The 17869-nt window shown below is 36.6% G+C and overlaps 1 protein-coding gene across 1 annotated transcript in view; it reads right to left on the bottom strand.

Moving 5' to 3' along the window:
- NALCN (sodium leak channel, non-selective) overlaps window positions 1-17869 on the bottom strand; it is a 215303-nt gene that overhangs the window by 177043 nt on the left and 20391 nt on the right. The window contains exons 4-6 of the mRNA XM_042810179.1: window positions 9552-9635; window positions 7811-7950; window positions 7004-7132 (exon numbers count right to left, since the gene is read on the bottom strand). Of these exons, the coding sequence (XP_042666113.1) occupies window positions 7004-7132; window positions 7811-7950; window positions 9552-9635 (353 nt within the window). The remainder of the gene's footprint in view (window positions 1-7003; window positions 7133-7810; window positions 7951-9551; window positions 9636-17869) is intronic.

The following is a 17869-nucleotide window of genomic DNA, read 5'->3' as shown; positions in this document are numbered from 1 at the left end:
CAATTCTTCCAGCTTTCAATGTAATCCCCTTTAAAAGAGTTGTAGCAAAGACAAATAGCACTTAGGATTCTGAGGATAAGGATATTCAACTTTTTTACATCAAAAAATCACAGAAAATTGTAGAAATATAAGGCTGGATACGAAACTTCAACATAACATGATATACATATATCCCTGTCCCAGATTACTTTTGGTTTTCCCAAGGCAACCACATTTAGACTCTCTTCAAACAATTCTTACATAGTCTGATACTATAACTTATAATTTTTTACAAAGCACAATTCTATTGATCTCTGTTCCTTAACTATGCATTCAAATCACTTTCTGAAGGACTACCTCCTACACAGTCACCTCACAACGCTGTATTCACCATTTTTCCCAAACACTGTATGCTGTCCCCGTTGACTTTCATTTAGTATTTTTATAGAATCATTAAGATTAGAAAAGACCACGAAGATCATCCTGTCCAACAGTCAACCCATCCCCACCATGCCCGCTAACCTTGTCCCTCAGTACCACATCTACATGTATCTTGAAGACCTACAGGCATGGTGACTCTACCACTTCCCTGTTCAGCATATTCTAATGTCTCATCACTCTTTTCAAGATGAAAATTTCCTAATATCCAATTTGACCATGTCTTCAAAATTTCTCAAGATCATTTTCATTTTAACCTTGTCTTCCAATATGTCTGCAGTCTCTCCCAGCTGCATGTCATCTTCATTGCTTTAAGTATACTCTATTTGTCATCATCCAGGATATTAATGATAATTCCAACTAGCACAAAACGGGCTTATGTTAACCCCCATTTGACAATTCCTTCCGTTGTGACAGTGAGCCATTAATATGAACTCACCGAGAATGGTTTCCAAGACATCTTCCACCTATTCTATGATTATTTTCACTTTAAATGTTTCACCTGTCAGCTTAAAAAATTGTCCTATGAGACTGTTAAAAAACATTCCTAAAATAAAGATGTATGACATTCTTGTCAATTCACATCTGTTACCCTGTCACAGATGAGAATTATCTGGTTTGACACAGTTTATTCTCGGCAAATCAGTGTTAGCTATTTCTCATTTCCCTGTTACCTTCCAGCTGCTTACAAATTTTTGTTTCCTTATTTACTACAGAATTCTTTCAGTTATAAAAGGTAAACCTACTGATATTCCAACTAAATAAAATGAAATTCCCTGGCCTGTCTTGCTCTGTCTCTTATCTTTTCTTCCTTTTTAAACTTCTGCTGCTCTTCTGTCTTCCAATTCCTCAGTCATGATCCCCAGATTCTTAGAAATAATAAAATAGCTGTGATAACTTCAGTTTGCTCATATGTATCTCAGGACGACTATTTCCAGACCCCCATAACTTCAGTAATCCAAATTGTTGACACAAGATTCAATTCATATTCAGCTTTCAGAAAACAGTAAAAAACTGAAAATGATACAGTTAATTGGTTTTCAAAACATGTGGGATAGTTTGCTCACAGAACGAGATCTGGAGTCTCTTTAAGAACATTTCCTTACTATCTCCTATAACTGCTTGGATACTCAGAAGTGACCCTTCTTCACAGCACTTCCAGGCCAAGATAGATGTACCATTCAATGATAACTGCCATCTAACCTCTGAATATCAGTATATCCACAGACTTCTACATTTGCTTGTCTGGCTTCCTCTTGAAATATAAATCATAGAACCATAGACTAGGTTGGAAGGGACCTCAAAATATGGTCCAAGTAAGCCTAGATGAGATTATCTATTGCCCTTTTCAGCTGCATATCTAGAAGCTCTAACTATAAGGGCTCCACTGTGTTTCATTGTGACCCTGTGTTTGACTGTACTTGCTGTAAAATATTTCTTTGTTGTCTCAAGAAGCCTCTTCTGGTGTACCCTGTACTCATTGCCCTTTGTTCCCTCCATGTGTTTCTTTGTGAAGAGAGTCTCCATCCACTTTGTAGCCACGCCAAATACTATAAAATTGTCATTAAGTTCCCTTTTAGCCTACAGGTTTCCTGTGGAAAGTTCAGTAATCTCTACGCTCTAAATCCGCATGGCAATTCAAGGGAAAAACCTTGCAGATACACACAGAACTTTTCCTATTGCAAAGAAGAGCTGTGTCTATATGTGACTCACATATACAGTCAGTCAATTTCACAATATTATACAAAATCTGCTCCACTTTACAGCAAAGGACTACTTATCAACCACAGGAGAGGAATCCCATGAAGGTGGAGAGACTGAGCAGAAATGCAATGTCTCCACTGGAACCAAAACTGTATAAACAGAATCTCTTCAAATTTAACATGGGTAAGCATGTGCCACTACTGAGCCAATGAGAGCTGAGGCTACTTAGTTCTCCTTCTTAGAAATTTGTTAAAATGTCTCCTTACTCAAAGTAGAGCTGGACAATAAGAAGCACTGGGAAGCCTATGTGAAAGAAATCAACATCCAACTGCTTTGGATAACTGTGCTTCTAACAGTTCCAGAGAAAATCAGGATTTATACTCAGAAATTATGTATACTCTGCAAATGAGGATGAAGACTGCTCCCCTTGGGTTTCTATAAGGGCTGTCACCTTATCACCTTTTTCCACTCTTTTATAAGATTCCATCTGGATAGAATTACTTCTTTTTTAATCTGATGCTGTATTTTTCTTGATTTTGGATAGGTTCTAAATAGCATCTGGCCTGGAAAAAGCAGGATTTCTTCCATTTTTCTTTTCCCCAAGGAAATATGAGAGACATATCACCATTGCAGAGATTCTGAATTAACTCCAAACAAAATAAAGCAGTGCTTTTTTCTTAACTGGCATCAATGAATTAATCCATCCTCTTAAAGAAGTCTTGTTATATTGGTTCTTCAAAGTTGGCCTTGGATTTCTTCCTTACTCCGAAACCCGATTACTCATACTTACTATCTCAAATCCCTTTTGTTCTTTTTAATTGTATTTATTTCCCTTATTAGGTATTGTGGTTAGCTTTCAGCCCTAGCAACTCTGAATCTATTTGCTGACATTTTAAGGGACCTATCCATAGATAGAATGAAAGATGGCCAACAATTCCTAGATCTTTCTGTTGCTTGCTAATTGTTTTTCTCACGTTTTCCAAGGCAGTTATTACTTAAAGTAAAGAGCAAGAAAATTTCCCAAGAAGGATTTTAAATTGACTGCCATGGTGACAAGGCAGACAGAAACAGTCAGTCTACACTCTACTGAAAGCATAAACAAAGGACCTTAAAGAGTGAGTATACAGAATTAGGCAATTATGATATTTTATGGCCTTTAGCCATGTTAACCTCCCTTTGGCTGAGGGAAATCTCGAAAGAAGCTACAGAAGTAAAATTTTCTGCTGTGGAATACATATAATTTAATTCTGCTGTGTAAAAGAAATTGCATGTAGCCAAACATTTCTTAGTAAAATTAAAGGAAAAAAAAAAACAACCAACAACCAAAGCACTCAGTAGCATGTGCATGAAGATATATAAACCTCTCTCACAAGAGAAAAAAAATTTGCTTGTGTCCTGGTGGAAGTAACTTTTGTATACTGGAGGTGCCCAAGAATCAATCAAAGGAGATGTGGGAGCACAGCCTACTTTCCTCATATTGTTCACTTCTTAGAAATTAATTTCAGAAATGACAAAAAAATGTATCAAGCTGTTTATAAAGTATTCACTAATTTAGATAGTTGTCTATAAATACATTACATTACAACCATGCCGTATGTCTCTTAAGCAAATAAAGATCTGTAATGAGGAAGTCCGTGCAGCATACCACTTACTGACACTGAAAAGAAAAAAAAAAGTTATAGTAGTCAGAGAAATCTTAAGGAAAAAGGTATGACAGCAGAGTTTTGAAAAGATAAGTAATAATCACAGGAAAATTGCCTGGGAAGAAGCAGTGTTCCCCATGGGGAAAAGGAAGTCTGACAAAATAATAAAAAAAAGATTTTGCAAATGAGAGGAAAAAAAAAAAAGAGTTATAAACAACAACAAAAACACAACTTTTAAGCCTTTAGAAGGAAGTCAGATTTTGCTGATTTCACAGATGGAATAAGATGGAATGAAAAACTCAGACCACAGTTAGCTCATTCCAGTATTTCAGTTTGCCTGAGTTAACATTAGAAAATCACTAAGGAGGTGGAGAGACAGGAGGTCAGGGAGTGTGGGTGTCAAAAGTACGGAAAGAAGTACTTGCAGCAGTCAAAGAGGTAATGAGTGTCTGATGTGGCTGCCACGGCCTTTCAAATAGGGGAGAATATCAAGATTTTAAGATGTCATTTTCATAAGACACTTACCTCCTTTATAATAATAATTCAGAAGGCAGTAGAGTTACTAAAAGTAATTTCTGAAATAGTTTAGTCTTGATCTCCATAATAAGATTTTGTCCTTGCTTTTTGTCATAGAATTCTACTTAGTAAAAAGTAAATCACCCCAAATTGAAGTACTCAAAGGTGGCCACAAACTGTGTGCTTTTCATTTGCTAAGACTGTCTTAGAAGTCTTGGATCTGGTTTTCAGAATACTGAGTATTACAGCTGTGGCTCATTACAAGATGCACTTTAGTCTCTTAAGTTATTTAATGCCAAGTTCAGTCAACATTAGCCACTCTCCATGGCCTGGAACAGAACTACCTCAGGTAGAGATACAAAGAGACAGACAGACTCCAGTTTGGAAAGTATGTTGAAACCTGATTATAAAGTAGAGAAACAGATGCCAGATTTGTCTAGGCTTACATGCTCTACTACATCACAGCTAGCAAACTCTCCTTGATTCAAGGTGCATGCTGCCTTCTTTCTTAACTACAATCTGGACAAGTGTCTGCCTCCAACTTGTCCTCTTTGGAAGTATGACTGTTACTTGATTCTTTATTTCTATTTTCCCAAACCAAGTTAGTTATTACAAACTCTGCAGGCAGCTCTGGTAGGGTCAGCCATGACCTGTGCAAGGAGAGGACCGAATAATTTCACCCAGTGGTGCTGCTCTGCATTCCTCAGAAATGAAAAAAACAGTCAGATACATGTAAGTGTTCTCAAGGTATAATGATGAACATTATAAGAAAAAGAAATCAGTATTTTCAGGGAAAGAATGAGGAGTATGTCACAAGTAAGGCACAAGCTCAGAGGACAAAGAGGAAAAAATACATCTATTTTTTATTGTGTGGGCACCTTCATTTGTCAAAGTAAATGAGGCAGCACTTGTAAGGAAAAAGAGGTTTGCAACATAAGTGTAGTCCTCACACACAACCTCATTTAAAGTTACAAGTCAGGTTTGCATAAGGGAGAAGTTATTCAATGACTTTCAGAAGATTACTGTCTCAGATATTCAAAAATTAAATTGGATCGAACAGCTAAAAAAATACAGGCTTGATGATACTGATTAAGGACTGATATTCAGCCCCAAGTCTCAAATTTCCTTAAGTCTGTATACTTGACTTTTCCAAGTTAAACATACATAAGACAAGTTTTTTATTTTTATTTTATGTACTGGATATTTGACCCTTTTAGCCTTTCCCCATAATTCAGCTTTTCAACAACCTAAAATTGAACCATAAACACTTTCCCACTTTTTTTTTTTTTTTTTCAATAATGCAGCATTTAGAGGGCACCCCACTACACGCAAAGGAAATTGGAGATTTTTTTTTATAGGCAACCTTAAAATTATATATTCATTAATCTAGATTGAAAACACACCTTGTAATGTCCCACTGTATCTTTTTCAGCTGAATTCCAGGAGAGACTACAGCCACTGATTGTAAGTAATTACATAATGCCCAATCTTCCCTGTGATACCTATCCCATTTCCTGCTTTCCTAAACTACATAGGCAAAACATAGATTACAATATTGAAAATAAATTTTTTACAAAGATTTTTTTTCCTCCTTGTCTGTGGGAAAATAAAAATTCTGTGCTATAAAGCTATCATATCTCATTCACTACCTAGGTGAAGAACAGCCACATACTATAATATTGATTAAATAAATAAGAAAATATCCAAAATTCAATCACCTCTTTCATTTAACAAAACACCATGCAATGTCTAATATTCTGAAGTAATTCTGTAACCTTTTTTGATCTGCTGCTTTTAATAATCTCATTTTATATTTCATAGCTTATAGACCCTATTTTAGAAAAATCTTTAACATGCCATTTTGCAGTAGTTTGACTTTTTATTCATCACATTAGCAAATTAAGCAGTGCTTTGCTTGTCTTACAGTGTCTATTCTATTTATGTTTTGAAAAATTCAATAGAGAAATAAAAAGATTCTATTTTGACCAAAGCAAAGCTTCAACTCCAGAGCTAACATTTCCCTATCCAAAGAAACAGAAGAACCACCACCACCAACAAAAATACAGATTCAATAGAAACCCAAAATGGTGGCCAAGCATATATCCAAGATACACTTGTAGAAGTGTAATGTTATGGGTTATCCCAACAAGAAAAGGCTACACTGTGCTTCAAATTAATCTTAAGTATGTACTGAATCAAAAATGTGATGTATACTTGACCATGAGAAGAGTATAATAATTGTATAATCCAAAGGGTGTGTAGAAAGGCTTTTCAGCTTTGCATCTAACTATCAGGTCTCAGTGACATGCCATTCTATAAAGAGGGTGAGATTCTGTGGACAGTTTTGCTCGTTACTTTAGGTCTTGACCCATACACATACATTCTGGGAAAAGATAGGAGAACAGCGAGAGCTGATGAAAAACATTAGTGATTTGACTCAGCCACAGGCAGCAATGCTCATCCTAGAGCCTCCCCTGATCTGCTCTCTCTCACACTCTAGCCACACGCATCCCCACACACCCCCTAGCAAACAGCCTGCCACTCAATGCCTTAATTTGTAATCTTTAAACTTTGCATTTTTCTTGTAATTCATAACATTTTTGTATCCCAAATTTATCCTGGGGAATTTATTTTAATATTATTTTACATCCATTTATGCTAACTGAAATAATATATATTCACTGATGAACAGTCCCACATTACACCTGCCCAGGTCAACTCACCCTGGCTGCGTGTCATCGGTCACACAATGGTATGTAAAAGTTCCAAACATCTGCACGCCCAGGATTCCATACAGGAGAAGAAAGAAGAGAAGGAAAATTGAAACGCTCCAGATTTGCTCTCCAGAACGCCTGGCAAAAGAAAGGAACAGCAGAATGAATGCACAGGCAACATGCTCTGAAAAACTATAGATTAGGAAATAAGCTCACACAGAGAGCGGCATTTCATCTCACAGAAAATTTGCCCTGAAAAACTGATCTCTTGCTATGTGCCAGAGCTAGAAAATTGAGCCACAATTTTTCTAAACCTCTAACGTAAAACAATATACAGAAGGGAGAATAAAAGTAAATAAAATGTGGAAATTAGCTTTTGTAAAATGGTATCTAATTAATTATACACAGATGAGATGATGAAGAAAAGCTTATATCTAATAAATAAGAGAACCCTTTCACATTACTATGACTTTCACTATTACAAATTGTATAGAATATATTTGTGTGCATGCTTGCATGTTTCTGTATATGTATACCGAAACTCTTGCAGACATAACATTACAACCTTATTACTGTGCTGTCATATTAATCAAAGAGAATTTGTTCCAGTGGTTGAAAATCACTAGCTAAAATTATTAGCAAAATGCATTATGATTTATCTAAATATTTGGTATTATTATTTTATAGAAAACTTGGTAATTCCTTTTTTTTGGCCAGAAATAAAACTCAGGAAGACTATATACATTAAGCATCATTCTCTCAGCTGCATATTCAGTCTTCTAAGTCTGTTGTTCTTTAGATAACCACCTTACTTACTTTAAGATATTTGTTATCCTAGTTCTTGGTAGCTCAAAACGAAAATATATCCGGAATGCTCGAATCATGATGAGTGGTCGTGGAATCCGCAACATGCCCCAAGGTGACATCTGATCAACTATTTCAGCAATTTCAAACACCTACAAAAAAAAAATAATATATATTTTGCCTTGATAAACCTGTCCTGTTCTTCTTGGTATCTATGTAAATGTTTAGAACTGAAAACCATACATGATTTTCATTTTAATTTTCATGTTCAGTCTTCTGTTGATTCATTTTATGGTTCACTTTAAACATGTTTTTGAAAAGAAACATATTAGTAAAATCTTTAACCCATTTCTGAGTTACAAGAATGAAAATTCGAAAATACACTCAATATACTCTGCCTACGTTCATAATGCTTCTTTCACAAAGAACTCAAGAACAGCATATAAGTTTGTGTTAGTTACATGCATGTGTGCTAGTCCTATCTCTCCTTTGTTAGAAGTGAATGATTTACACTTTCCAATATGAAAGTTAGTTATCTGTTAACGATGCACACCACTAAGGCTTTTACTATTATATAAAAGTAGATTCATCCAGATTGCCTTGCATATTCCAATATGCTTACAAATTCTTCTTTTAACTCCAGAAGCATGAACTGCATATATTCTAGTTAGGACACAGATATCTCAGTCAAGCTTCAAGACAGGGAACCATTTCCTCAACATTTTGACAAGTTAGGAGTGCCTCCAGAAGGAGCATCTCCTTTAGAGTAATGAATCAGTAAAAATGTCTTGTCTTTACCTTCATTTCTCACTCTAAGAGTTACTGCTTAATTTAATATTTGCTAAAAGTATTAAGAAAATGGAGGCAGAACCTGACAATGCATAGGCTGAGCTATCTCTGTTGTGTATTTGTAATGACCAATTTTCATTCTATACGTGTCCATAGTATACCTATGCCTTCTGTGTACACGAAGCAGAAAATGGCAATGTCTATCTTTAACTTTTCAAAAGTGGATACATTTTGCCGAATGTCAATTGCAATGGAACTTGTATCATTACAGGCCCAGCCTCACAGTCTTCGATTTGTTCTTACTCCAAAAAATAGCTAAGGTTAACGTCTACCAACTGGGACACAACTTCAGCTGTACCTTAACAGTTTATGACTTTCTTGCAATATGTCCAGGTTCATTACCCTATGAAAATTTCTCACATTTTTTCCAATTGTTTTTACTACTAATTTTTTTCCACTGGGCTTTTTCTTCCATTCTGTAAAAGGTTTTGTTACATGTGGCCCATGTTACATGAAACCCCTCCACTTACCCTATCAGTTTGCCAAGATCATGGTAAATGTTTACCATGCTAACCAGTCTCCCTTTTGTTGCCTAAGCTAGCCACCATTGTATCTTTCTAAGCACAATGGAAGGAGATCAGCACAACTGTCAGAAAGAGTAAGGGACAAATGGGTCTCTGTAGTTGCCACTCTCTCCTTTTCACTATGCAGACAGTTTACAGTTACAAGCTTCAGATTAATATCTAACTTTTAGATGACAAAAAAATAAACAGGATAAATACTAACAGATAAACTAAATTTTCTACCATAGATATGCCGCAAAGTGCATCTTGATCCATGTAGAAAATCCTATGCAGCTTGATCCATGTAGAATTATACTTCCAGAACTCATAATTACTTGTTTATGCCATGTATTTTTCATGATTAAGGAACAATTTATTGAAAAAGTAAGTGGAATACTTACCTGTAAAACCAGGGACACCCAAAGACAAAAGACCATGAATCCGTCAAACACACACCAACGATCCTTTACATAGGAGCTATCCCCCTATAAGACAGAAAGAAAAGCTAAGAGGTTGTTGTTTGATTGTCAGAATTTAGTAATATCCTAAACAAATGTAGTTGGAAAAAAGAAGCTGTCTCTGGTAGTTTTTTTCTTGTACAGCACTTCTCCTCAGCTTGAGTCAAAAAGAACTTCTTAAGAGGCCTGTTATTTATACCTTGATGTAATTGAAAAAAGCATACACACAAAAATGAACACTGTTCTGACCATAGTATGATACTTGCATCTTGACACAACATAGGCTTTCCAGTTGTTTCAGACCCTTCCTGAGCAACTCCTTATCATCTCAAACTCACAGTTCTTTTTTAAGCTTTGATAATAGTCTGTATGGTGAAACTTCTATATTACTGGCACTTCCACTGATTGTTTAGCACAAGGTATTCAGAGTATGCTTCTGCAATACTGATTAAAAGAGATTTAGGAAAGAAAACTGAGCATTGTATCCTTGGTCACGCGTATGCTTTCCTATCTGTTCACAGGCTCTGTTTTAGACTTTTTTCAACTAGCTCTCTAAAATAATACTTTAGCTCAGGTTTGGCAATGGTCGAATCCAGAGACCACTCCTAAAAGGCAGCACAGAGAGGGCTGCAGCAAAACTCAGTTCCTTCCATATTGCACGCCATTAATGCTCCAGTTTGCACAGTTAAGTATCCCCACATTCCATGCCATTCCCAAAGACACGAAATACACACCCTCCACAACATAATACAACAGAACACTGCTAATGACTCATACTTTATTTCAACCATTGTACGGGGGAAAAAAAAAAACAACAAAACAAATCATTAAGGAGATTATATCTGAAGGTTACAGAATTCTGTGGTAGCTCATGGAACACAGAAGAAGTTGGAGATCAAATGCATGTAGATAGATGCAGCGTGCCAAAATAAAGACCAGAAAAAACTAGACCTAAGAAATGTGGATGACCCAGTTTTATGCTATCTTGGAACAAAAATGTGTGCAGAGATATTGGTAGGGTACATAAAAATTATCCCTTTCCAAATGAACTTTCTCACAACAGATTGAGTGTACCCTCCTCTGCCTTATACATCCTCTGGTTCCTTTTTTTCTGTTTAAGTGTTCTTTCAGTTACAGTGTTATTCATCCACTTGTCACAGACATGAATGAAAATAATTGTCAGTTCTCAGAAATCTTGAAGACATTACTGGACTGAATTTTGACAGAAATGTGATTCCTGGCTTGATATGCACTGTTTCCTGTCCCAGTGATAGCTATTTCAGTACTTGTTTTTAAATGACTCAGCATTTTCATCAATTCAAAAAGCACAGACAAGTAGTTTTGTTTTAATATAATATTTTCAATGTCATACACTATCCTAGAAATGATTTATCATTCCTTGCAGAAGGTGACAGCAAGATGTATTGTGTAAATAGAGATAAAATATTTGTGGGTTTTTTGAAGTTTTATTTCAGTTGCACAAATTATTTAGGGCAGAAGCAAACAAAAGAAGAACATAAGGGTAATGCAGTAAGTGATTTTCAAATTAAAAATAAAGGGCAGAGAACCTTAACACTCTTTTTCAGTCAGGATATTTTCTAACTCATAATCATCTTTAAGTCCTCAAGCTACTAACTATGAGAATCATAGTATCATGGGAACATATAATATCCCAGGTTGGAAGGGACCCATACAGATCATTGAGTACAACTCCTTGCTCCACATAGGACCACGCAACTATCACACTGTATGTCTCCAAGGCTCATTGGACTTCAGCAAGCTCAATGTCATGACCACTACCCAGGGGAGCCTGTTCCAGGGCCTGACCACTCTCTGATGAAGAACCTTTTCCTGATATCCAACCTGAACCGCTCCTGAACAAGGACTGCAAATCAGGAAATTTCCAAATCAAGAACCAAATAAGAACCTCTGCATCATAATTTTAACCTGTCCCTTCTGAAGAAAGTAGACTTGGTTCCATAGTAAAGTCTGAGCTAAGAAAATCTTCATTCAAGGCAGGACAGTTGTTTCAGCTGTTATGCTCAGTAATTATGAAGCAGACACCACTTATCCCTGTTCCCACTCACTAAACAAATCTCCAGGGGCATTTCAACAGGCAGCCTTCAATTGTACCTATGAACAATGATGATGATTGGTCTTTCTCTAGCTGAAAAACTCACCTTTCATCTCCTCAGCACCGTTTCTCTAACTAAGAAGTTTTCCCTGAGTCATGCTATACAGATTTGAGCATGAGCTTGTGCAGGAGTTCCTGTATTCACTTTCCTCTGAATTATCTCACAAGTACTCACAAAAAGCTAAATCTTTTTTTAGAAATTGCTTTTACTCTCCACAATACACATGGCATGATTGCATCAGCTCTGATCCTTTTCCTTACAGAAGAGGATGTCATGACCCCTTTCAGCTTTCTCACTCACACTGCTTCTCCACATCAGCACATCCTTCCAGTAAGGGGAGGGGTTCACTGGGCACCTGGATTACATTCACAGAGACCACTCATTCTGGGGAGTTGCTGGACCTGTCTGCTTTGCACATCTTGGCTAAATTGTTTTCACACATGCTGATGGCTGGCAGTGGGCATGGTGGAGAGTCTTTAAAAGTGTATATACAGTGTATGGGGGTTGAAGGAATTTGTAAGACAGAATCGCGTCCTGTTTAATATGAAAAACAGAATGTTCTTTTTAATATGAACCTGGATACTGACTTCTAGTGCTACTTACTTTCCACAAAAAATCTAATTCAGATTTAACACACACTAATATTCACATATTGATAGCACTGAGCAGTGAGTTTCATTCACTCTATCCCAACTTTTAACAAAGCTCTGGGTTCAAATGCTCATTAAGTGAACAGCATTCTGTTCTCACACGTGGAAAGGAATACAAATGCATGTGGTTAAATACAGTTACTTCTTTACCTAAAGCAGTTAAAGCACGGTAAATTGTTAACACCTCATCTTTTTTTCATCATGTCTGTTGGAAATTGAGAATTATTAATGAAGTTGTTTAGCATTTTACTGTGAATGCACTGTTCTATATCATTAACATTCTGGTTCATAAGTTTTTGAAATGTGGTCTAAACATTTACAAAAGATGAAGGATTAGTACTCTAGACTAAAACCTCATGCTGAAGCTCAATCAAAAACCCATAAAGTTATTAAAGTTGCTGTCTCTCTATTGTCTGCAGTGGACATTGAATTCTTAAATGTACACAGCAAGTAAAGGAAGTTTCTCCAGCAGACATACGGTTTATATAGACAACAAAATCCTTTTCTTCTGACAGTGCAGTTAATGCTAGTCCTTAAAAAACAAAACAAAACAAAACAAAACAAACAAACAAAAAAAAAACAACAAAAATGTAAAGGTCAAAGTTGCAACATAGCTTAGCTAAATGGATCAATCTTTTCTTTATTAGCTCTCTATTCGTTATTTTGCAAGCATCATTCCTGGTCTCTCCAAACAGTTCCTCCTAATAGACCTTTAATCTTCTCCCTCGGCACTTATTTATTCCAGGCCAGCACCACTGCCAGACTAGTACAAAACAAAGGAAATGGCATTCTTGGTAAACAGTCCATGTGGAATGGATCAGAGGGCTGCTTCGCTCTTAGAGATGCTCCTCTGAATTAATCTGGAATTTGATATTCCAAAAGAACAGCAATAACAGTCTTAATTGCAATATTCTCTGCCCTGAAAGAACATGTTAATCCTGCCATGGCAATACAGCTATAACTAAGAAAGAATACCTCAAATTCAGCATAACATCTTATTGTTCCTTTGCATATTTGAAAACAGGCCCAAAACAAAATATCTTCCCTGTACTCTCCTTATCTCACCCTTTTTTCTCTAATACCATCACCAGTACAATAACAGAGTACAACGTTACTCATTTCTTCATTTTTGATTTTCTTTGTGTACTGACACCCCTATGACAGTACTGAGATGCAGAATGATAACACTTTTTCAGTCACAGCCAGTACATTACAGATAAAACAGCAATTGACATTATTATGTACCCTCAGGAGCAGTTACACTCACAAAAAAGACCTAATTCATCAGAAATGTGAGCCAGTATAAAATACAGATGGAACCACAGCCTGAAGCCATATCTCACTTGAGGAAGTCATGCCATGAGAGGAGTCTAGTGTCTACCAGAAGGGAAGGCTGGTTAGACTACTGGCTTTTAATTCAAGTTTATTTCGATATCAACCTTGCTGAAGACAAAATGAAATCAACATCTGAATTGCATTAAGGCAGTATGCTAAAAGATTGATTCTGTCTGCTAATTTTGTTAAGCAATTCCAGTAACTCAGTGGTAAAGCACACAGCTTAGCTGGATGATAGTGCAGTCTGCAACCTAGGTCATTTCTGCCTTGCTTCTCAGGAATGCTGCAGGATAAGCAACAAATCACTGCAAGTGAAAAGCTTCTTCTACCTCCCTATGCCTCTGGGAATTTCTTTTTCTCTCTCATTTTTTACTACAACCTGTTCTCTGAATTCTTTCCTCCCACTTCTTCCAGGTACCTCTGTAGGGAAGTGAAATAGAAAAGGTGATGTGACATTTGCTCTGATGGTAATCAGATTTATCATCATCTGTTCCAGAAAGCAGATCTGCAGTCTTGGGTCTGTCGTTAGGTGGATCTAATTCACCCAGCCTCAAAAAGGATAGCTGAAAGAGGGCACAAATACTATGCCTAGGCAAGCCTGGAAAAAAACCAGCTAGCTTGCTCTGCCGTGGTTGCTGGATCCTGACTGTTGTGGTGATAAATTAAGCACATCAACACCTCAGAGCAAATTTTTCATATCTTCATGTGGGCTATTCCATGTAGCACTACAAATAAGCATTAACAGGTGGAAACTGACATTTACTGGCATTTTAGGAGCAGCATAAATACAGAGGAGTAAATAGAAGGAAAAGAAGGAATGGAGGGAAATGATAATTTAGAAGGGCCATTTTCCCCCTTCATTGTTGTCACTATAATGCAAAAAGCACGAGCTAAGACAGAGAGCACAACTGAGTTGAGAACAGAAGGATCACCCTTCCACCCCAAGGCCTTATCAGACACTTTAGGGAAAGGAGTGGGAATTGAAAAGAGGAAAAAACAGATCTCAAGGGAGAATCTCGTACAAACTCTCTCTCTCCTGCAAATGCAGATAAAAATACACACACACACAAGGTATCTGACTCCCACCCCGCTTACACATACACCCCATATGTTTCTGGCTAATCTCCAGACTTCTCCCATTTCCTTAAAAACCTGCAGTTCATGTGTTTGTTTAGTAGAAGAATGACATGGACAAATCCAAGCTAGCACCCAAACTTTCGAACACTCCCAAAACTGTCCTCACACATAACAAAGAATTCTATTCTGAATTCTCCTGCCCTGTCCCCAGATAAAATTATCTATCTGATTCATGTATCAAACATTAGTTGGTTTCTCTCTTTCTATAATGGGTGGCAACTTCAAATTTAATCCTCTACGGATGTGACAGCATCTATTCAAATTGAAATAAAATATATACTGTACATGAGAAAGGAAGAAATAATAAAAGATCAGGGCCAACACTTGTCATTTCTGTGTGTCTTCTTTTCTTCAAAATCTTCATTCAGAGCGCTAGAATTTCTTTCAAATCCATTCTAAAATCCATTCACATAACAGCGGTTCATCTGGAAGAGCCAGTGGAATTACAATTGTGAAACATAACTCTGAATGGTTATAGTTGTATAATATTACTGTACCAAGTTACACAAGTTCAATTTGTATCTAATTGTGTTCTGCACTGAACTGCTCCATCATCAAATGCTTCCAAGGAACATGTTACAAATTGTTTAATTTATCTTTGTCATAACACACAATGCAGTATTTACATTAATCTTGTATTCTGTACTAGAGAAGCCTTGGAAAAAATAACTCGATATTACAGCAAACAAAACAAAGCTACCCTAATCATAATATGAGAAAACAAAACATAGCTTTTGTTTAAATTAGAGGGTTATTCTATGCATGCTACAGACAACATACACAAATGTAATCCACCATGACAAAACAGCAATAATGACGACAGCACCATTACTTTATCATATTATAAAATTAAGAAAAAAAAGTGAATTTGCTGAAATTTTCAGTTTACTTTAGGAATTATCATGAATATTTCATTCATAAAAAGACGATCTCAGGTGCAGACCAAAGACATGCTTGATTTTTGTCAACTTATGTAATGAAGTTAATCAAATTAAGTATTTGACTTTTCATATTATAATCAGAGGCTTCTGATCTGTATTATTCATCATCTCAGTTGCTACCACTAGTAGCAACTAGTAGCAAAAATTACCCAGAAAACAAAAAAAACTAGATCAGAAATAGAATTTTAATTGGGCAGTTCAGAGAAAGACCTATGCAATCCACAAAAGGGAATAGTTTTAGGGAATTTAAGAATTCCCTTCAATGAACTAAGAGTCAAGACTTTCAAACAGTCAAGCAAAGTCCATTTGACTTGCCAGAAATCCTCTAACACAAAATGAGTTAAAAAACTTATTTTAAAACAGAACTGTTGAAGTTTAACAGGCATGAAAACATAACATTCCTCCCCTCAAGTACAAAAGCATCAAAAGGAATGACTGTTTTCACAAACAGAACAGAATGCCTCAACACCCCTCTTTTACCCGCAACATCAGCATACAGCATCTTGATTCAGCTGAAGCATAAATAATGTGGAGAGTTCAATGTGGAGAGCTGCCAGGCATGGCCTTCTCCTGTAGTTAACAGGGGACTCACATTTCCCTGTCAGCACCTGGTATGCCTGCAGAACCTGTGTGGGTGGGAAGTTCCACCAGTGTGTAACACAGCTGCTTTCTACAGACACCGCTCCGCAGCAGATGGGTGCCAACAACACATCCTGCAGAGAGATTTCATGGGTTACCACACAGACAGCCTGAATTTCATTTCCCCCTCCATCTGCTCATTAGCCAACTGTATTCAGTGCCATAAGGATTGTCTTCCTAGCTGACACAACTCCCTTGGATATCTTAACAGTTCATCAACTTTTAAAATGGCTAATCAGGAGCAGGATTAATATGCTACCTGAAACTGCACTGTTTCCAGGATGTACACAAGAAAAAAAATCTTTACTGTGAGAAAAGCTACACAATGGAAAGGATGCCCAGTTTTATTGCCTGGGTTTCTAATACCTCCCTTCTTGGAAATACTCAAGACAGCTTCATAGCACAATGGATAAATACATTGAAAGCCCTGTTTTCAACAGATTACTACAATCTCTATGGATGTTTTCCAACCCAGAATCATCATCAATACTGTGCTGTGCTAGCATAACCTCCTCAAGACACCAGTCCTGTGGGTAGACTCCAGTTCGTTAACCAGTTCCATCTGCATGAATGTTTGCTCTTTTTTTGGTGGTACTCTAATGCCTTGAGAAGGCGACATGCTGTTTGGGCAGGAATCTGTCATCCCAAAACTGTCAGGTCTCCAGATACAATGGGTTGCTTTGGATCCAGATGTTTCAAGCTGAGAGCTCAAACCTGGAAATATCAGATACAGCTGAGAGATTTGAACTGGGAGATTTGATAGGCAAACTCACATCTACAACCATCACTCGCAGCTCTCCTTCAACAGAAAACAGCCACAGTGATGAAAGATGGAGTACATAAGGAAGACGCCTTTTTCAGAAGGAGGGTTTTATCATTTGTTAATTAGCATTACTAAAAGCTGATGAAGCCATTTTATTCTACAAAGACCAGGAAAAGCTTATGGAAATAGTGCAGCCATAAGAAAGCAATATTTTAAAAACTCTCAGTGATGGTGAACACAATACACAAAACATATTTTCCTTGAGGTTACTACCTTAAAAAACCCACATAATTTTTGTCCTTTTTTTTTTTTTTCAGGAAAATACTGCTTCACAAAAATGTTCTTATTCACTTGCAGAGAGATTTGGATGCCATTATAATTTTTCTTCCTGATGATCTTTTCATATAAGTAATGCCTCTTATTTATGTAACATCACTGAAAAATTTCATTCATCTCATCAGGCTATATATTAAAAAAGTATTTTAAAAATACATTATGAAAGAAATATTTTTTTTCTTATCAGCTTCAAGGTTAAATAATGCTCTCCACAGCAATTCACTAAATACACTGGACATGTTTATCCATGCCCCCAAAATAATTTCCAACAAAAAACTTCTATGACCCACTGACTGGTTAGAGAAATTATTTTTATTTTTGAAAT

The sequence above is a fragment of the Centrocercus urophasianus genome, unplaced genomic scaffold, assembly GCF_019232065.1.
Source record: "Centrocercus urophasianus isolate 14NV4802_14NV808 unplaced genomic scaffold, USGS_Curo_1.0 seq_12, whole genome shotgun sequence".
NCBI classification, from domain to species: Eukaryota; Metazoa; Chordata; class Aves; order Galliformes; family Phasianidae; genus Centrocercus; species Centrocercus urophasianus.
This window is presented reverse-complemented; position numbering and strand designations above follow the sequence as displayed.